General features: G+C 44.9%; 1 protein-coding gene across 1 annotated transcript in view; it reads right to left on the bottom strand.

Moving 5' to 3' along the window:
- Positions 1–3,904: 3,904 nt before the first annotated feature.
- gtf2ird1 (GTF2I repeat domain containing 1) overlaps positions 3,905–5,257 on the bottom strand; it is a 42,501-nt gene continuing 41,148 nt past the window's right edge. The window contains exons 25-27 of the mRNA XM_037688216.1: positions 5,012–5,049; positions 4,826–4,935; positions 3,905–3,973 (exon numbers count right to left, since the gene is read on the bottom strand). Coding sequence (XP_037544144.1) covers positions 3,905–3,973; positions 4,826–4,935; positions 5,012–5,049 — 217 coding nt within the window. The remainder of the gene's footprint in view (positions 3,974–4,825; positions 4,936–5,011; positions 5,050–5,257) is intronic.

The following is a 5,257-nucleotide window of genomic DNA, read 5'->3' as shown; positions in this document are numbered from 1 at the left end:
TGCAATAAAGAAATGATGCAAAACACGACCGACTCAAATTTTGACTCCACAGAAAATGCATGAATGCTGTGAAATGAAAAAGAGTTTGTAAAGAACGTGGATGGATGGATGGGGTCAAAGAATACAACCAAAGTTTAAATATCTTAGAACAATATGGACGTCAAAGTTGACTGAAGATGTTGGAGACGAGGTAAGGACTGCTGGAGAGAGTTTAGAGCAAAAAATAAATTCATTGGCTTCGCTTTTCAGACTTGGAGGTTCAGTCCTCTTTAAATCCAAATAGATCTGAATAGATCTAAATAGATAAATCCTGACAGAAGGATTTATTTTCATAATTACCAAGTCACAACTGAGGTCATCTCAGGGCACTGTATGAAAACAATCGTATACATTGAAAGCCAATTAGTAAAAGTTATGTAAGGAAGCCAGCAGATTGTAAAATCTCTTTGTTGCAGTCTCTCATCCTGAGAAACCACAAAGCCAACAGTGGAAACACTCCCTTTTAACAGGAAGAAACCTCCAGCAGACCCAGGCTCAGGATGAGAAGCCATCTGGTTTGAGAGGAACAGGAAGAGAAAAACAGAACGACAGGTCTATGTGTACTTTCTATAGAAGGAAAGCTGAACTCGTTAAGGACAAATAATTACAAACAAGTCGAGCAGAGTAAGTAAAAACAGCAGCAGAGAGGAAATGTGGTCAATTTGTCCTCCAGCAGTCTCTAAGCCAATAAATAGCAGCAGAACTAAGGGATAACTCAGGAAACCCAAACACACTAGGATTTATCAAAAAGGAAAGTCTTAAAACTGGACGATGTGTCAGCCTCACGGACAGAAACTGGAAGTTGGTTCCAGAAGAGAGGAGCCTGATAACTGGAAGATCTTCCTCCCATTCTGCCTTTGGAAACTCTAGGAACCACAAGTAAACCTGCAGTCTGAGAGCAAAGCACTCTTGTTAGGAAAATATGGAACAATAAGATCTTGAATATAAGATGGAGCTAGGTTGTTGAGGGCTTTGTAGGTTACAAGTAAGATTTTGAATTTTCTGAATTTGACGGAGCCAGTGGAGAGAAGCTAAAACTGGAGATCTCTCATATCTCATTAAAACTGTTGACAGCGGCGTTTTGGATCAACTGAAGACTTTTTAAAGAAGTTTTTGGACACCCAGATAATAAACCGTTGCAATAATCCAGAAGTAATACTGAAATCTAATATTTGATTTCAATATTTTTGAGAATGAATAAAATGCGGTTTAAAATGAAAAGGATAAAATCATTCAGGACAAACTGCAGACCAATCAAAGTGCAAGGCAACACATTTTATTTCAAAGGCCTAACTGGCATTAAGGTACAGCATATTAAATATAGTTAGTCCAGAGACGGTCATCGCAGAGTAACATACCATTCTTTTCTTTACATCATACATTCAGGCTGACGTTAAACGACATATTTTACATGTTAATGTGGCGGGAACGCAGAAAAGGCTGATTTCTGCAGGTCTGAAGCTCCTGCTGCTCGCTGAAACATCGAGTCCATTTAACCTCTTGAACCGCCCAGGAGCTGCAGTTTACTTTCAACTACGTGGATACTGGTAGCTTCGGTTGTTCCATCACCCGGTCTCACCACGACTCGCTTCGGCTCTTCTCAGGTCTGCACGGTGTCTTGAGGTTTTCCACAGAACCCGAGTGTTGCCTCGAACGGGATCGTCGCAGCGCGGCCACCTGAAACGAACATCTCAGGCAAACATGACGGAGGAAACGAGCAAACTGGTGAAAAAGTCACAACACTGCCCATCCTCTGCCTCGCCTGCACCTCACAGTACCCGTCTTGTTCGGCCGCTTGGTCACGCTTTCAGCTCGAATGTAGTTCCAAGCAGGATTGTCAAACCGGCAGAGATTAAAACTATCAGCTAAATATGATCATCATATACAGTCGTCCATCGATACTTCAGGTTTGATTTTCACGGGTTTTCAACGTACGATTGTACACATCGTTTCCCGGTGGCCTGGCCTACTCAGTGATTGCCGAGGAGCCCCCTCCTTTCTCTTTTTGAGGCTGTCTGTCACAGCAGAGCTGACACACACAGACAGACAGCCTCAGAAAGAGAAAGGAGGAGGCGGGGTCTGTCTTTCCCCATCGCAGCTGTGGGAGCTTCAGTGAGGCGAATACCAAAGTGAGGGGCATGGATTGTTTGTTTAAGCGAGTGCGACCCGAACCGAGCCTTAACCCGAACCGAGCCGTGCTCCCCATGGCCAGTCTGCCCCCGGGATCTGATTGGCTCAGTAACCGTAGCATCGGTCTGTCTGCTCTCTTTCGCTGCGCTCTTTTAGAGCATTTAGTTTCGAAAATTGTTAAGAACTTTTCAAGAGTGTGGTTAGGATTTATAAAGCCTTAAAAAATATATAAATACTAAAATAAATATAACGTTCCTACTTCACAGATTTTCACCTTTTGCAGGGGTGTCTGGAACGTAACCCCCACGATAAGCGAGGGACTACTGCATCTGGCAACACCGGCTCCAAACTGTAGCTTTAAAGTCAGCAGACTGCAGGACGTTGATTGGCCAGAGAGAGAGACGTCAACCACCAGCGCCTCCTTCACAAGAATCCAGCCCACCATCTTTAAAACGTCACCGCAGCAGGACGAGGATCAGCTGCTCCTAATCTGAGGCCCTCCGGCTGAAAACGGTGGATCGTCCTCTGCGGGTTGGAGTCAGGTGCTGCTTCAAGTGCAGGAGTTCAAGTCTCTCTGGGTTTTGTTCGTGAGTGAGAGAAGAACGGAGCGGGAGATCGACAGACGGATCGGTGCAGCTTCCACAATATTGTGGACTCTGTGCCGGTCCGTTGTGGTGAATAGGGAGTGGAGCTGTACAGAGAAGCTCTCTTCACCTGTAGTCATGAACTCTGGGTAGTAACCGAAGGAACAAGATCGTGGATCCAGGATCTAAACGAGTTCTCTGCAGGGTATCTGGACTCTCCTTTAGAGATCGTCCAGTTCTCCAGGAGACTCGGAGCAGAACCGCTGCTCCTCCACATCCAGAGGAGCCAGCTGAGGTGGCTCAGACATCTGGTCAGGATGGATCCTGGACATGTCCAACTGGGAGGAGACCCAGGACACTGTAGAGACCACGTCTCTTAGACCTCCCTGCTCCCGAGACCTGACTCCAAAACAAGGAAGATGATGGATGAACAACCACAGCATTCATTACTTATTAAAAGATTCAGAATTTATCCTTTAAAACACGAGAACCGACAGGGGGCGCACGGATGTGCCGGGGCGCACGGACTCCGACCAGCGGAGGGACGGTGGCCTCCACGATTTTGTGACTCGGAGGACGGGAGCGCTTTCTCACTTCGTTGCTCGTTGCCGCGGTGGGTTTGCTTTGGATGGGAGTTGTGAGCGGCTGCACCATGATGACCCGGGTTCTGTGGAAACCCAGAGACCGTTCGGACCCGAGCAGAGCCGAAGCGAGCTGCGATGAACGAGTGGAGCGAGTGGGCCGTGGGAACAGGTCGTTAGTTCTGCGGTCGTTCTTCATGGAGCTGTGTAACAGAATATTTTACATCCCTGCACGTTATATTTCAATAAATATAATAAATAAAAAGTACAAATATCTGAATATTATGGGACCAGATGTTTCCTGTCATTCGCAGCTAAACGCTGAATCCGTCTCAGTGGATGGACTTGTTTTTTTTTTTTTACGTAAAGACAAAAAAAAAGTGTTTTTTGTTTCCAACTTTAAAAAGTCAAAATAAATCAGGGTCTCCTTTAGAAGGGAAGCTGAGCGTCGAGTGAAGGCAGGACGACCAGCCGAACGTTTGGCTGCTCGTACATTCGGCTGCTCCGCTCAGAGTCCAAGTCCCAACGCATCGGTTGTTCAGGACGCCGGTCCTGTGGTCCACTCGTCCCTCAGTAGTTGACCTTCCCAGGGACCTGAACGTTGAGTCCGCTGTAGTCCACCATGTACATGGGCCACTGCTGCAGGACAGAGTCACAGCGTCACCAAATGTTCGCCTTCAAACCTCAAACTCAGCCGGACGCTGAGCTGTCGCTTAAACACTTATTTAATTTAGTTACAACCAGACTTTGGCTGACATTAAAATATATGTTTTATAGAATTTTATGGATTAATTCAACCACACAGACATAAAAAATAAACATTGCTGTGAACAATCAAAACTAAATATACTAAAACAGGGTTATTCAACTGATGGCCCATGGGCCACTTCTGGTCTGCCCACCAAAGAGTTCATTAAAAAGAAATTTATTATTATTATTATTATTATTATTTTAGGTTGTGGGTTTGGGTTCTGTTTATTATTATGATTCAATGCAACAAAATAAACCAATTTAAAAGAACAGATCATTGTAACACTTGGTTTATTTACATAATGACTTTAATCGCTAAAGATTAAAAAAGTTAAAGCGTTAAAGTGTGACCCAACACATCGACTCCAGGATAAATGTTTTTAATCTAAATGAACGAGGCACGTTTTCAGATTTCTGTCTTTTTAAGCTACATTTTGATACTTGGATCATCCTGATACAAGTTTGATATTTACCAAACTGAAAACCCTCCTCAAACTCTGAAAGTCTCGTTTTACGATCATATATTTAAATAAATGCGATTAAACTCGGAGCGTCTACATTAGCATGTTGTTCGTGCTAACGTTAGCGTGCTAATCACGACAGAAAAACTAAAACTAAATCCGATGTGTGTGTAAACTATATTCACTTTTAACTTCTCGAGTCTTAAACAAAACGAGTGAAACGCGACACCTGGCGATAGTTCGGCCATCTTGTGAGCAGAACGCCGTCCCGTTAACGTACCATGACTGGAATCTGATTGGTGGAGATCCCGAGCTCGGAGGAGGCGGGAACCCGGCTGCTCTCCTGGACTCGCTTGCGTTTTCGCCGGTTGGTGGAGGCGTTCGTTGCGGCTGAAATCAGACACAGTTTCAGCACCAATGGAACCTTAAAATAGAACCTTAAAACCGAACCTGGAACAGAACCCACCTGTGTTACAGGCCTGGCTGCAGAGTTCTGCAAACGGCCTGGCAGAGAAAGACAAGGTTAGTTTGAACAATTCATTTTAAGATTTTTTAGCCTCCGCCTCAATTTTTCATGAACCATCACTTTGTTTTATCGAGTGTGTTTGCTGAAGACCGCGTGCTCCGTCATTTAGGTCCCAATTGAAAACATGAAGCGGGTTCAGGTCGTGAAGCGGGTTCAGGTCGTGAAGCGGGTTCAGGTCGTGAAGCG

The sequence above is a fragment of the Nematolebias whitei genome, chromosome 14, assembly GCF_014905685.2.
Source record: "Nematolebias whitei isolate Nwh7 chromosome 14, NemWhi1, whole genome shotgun sequence".
NCBI lineage: Eukaryota > Metazoa > Chordata > Actinopteri > Cyprinodontiformes > Rivulidae > Nematolebias > Nematolebias whitei.
The sequence above is the reverse complement of the archived record's forward strand: the minus strand, read 5'-3'. Positions and strand labels throughout refer to the sequence as shown.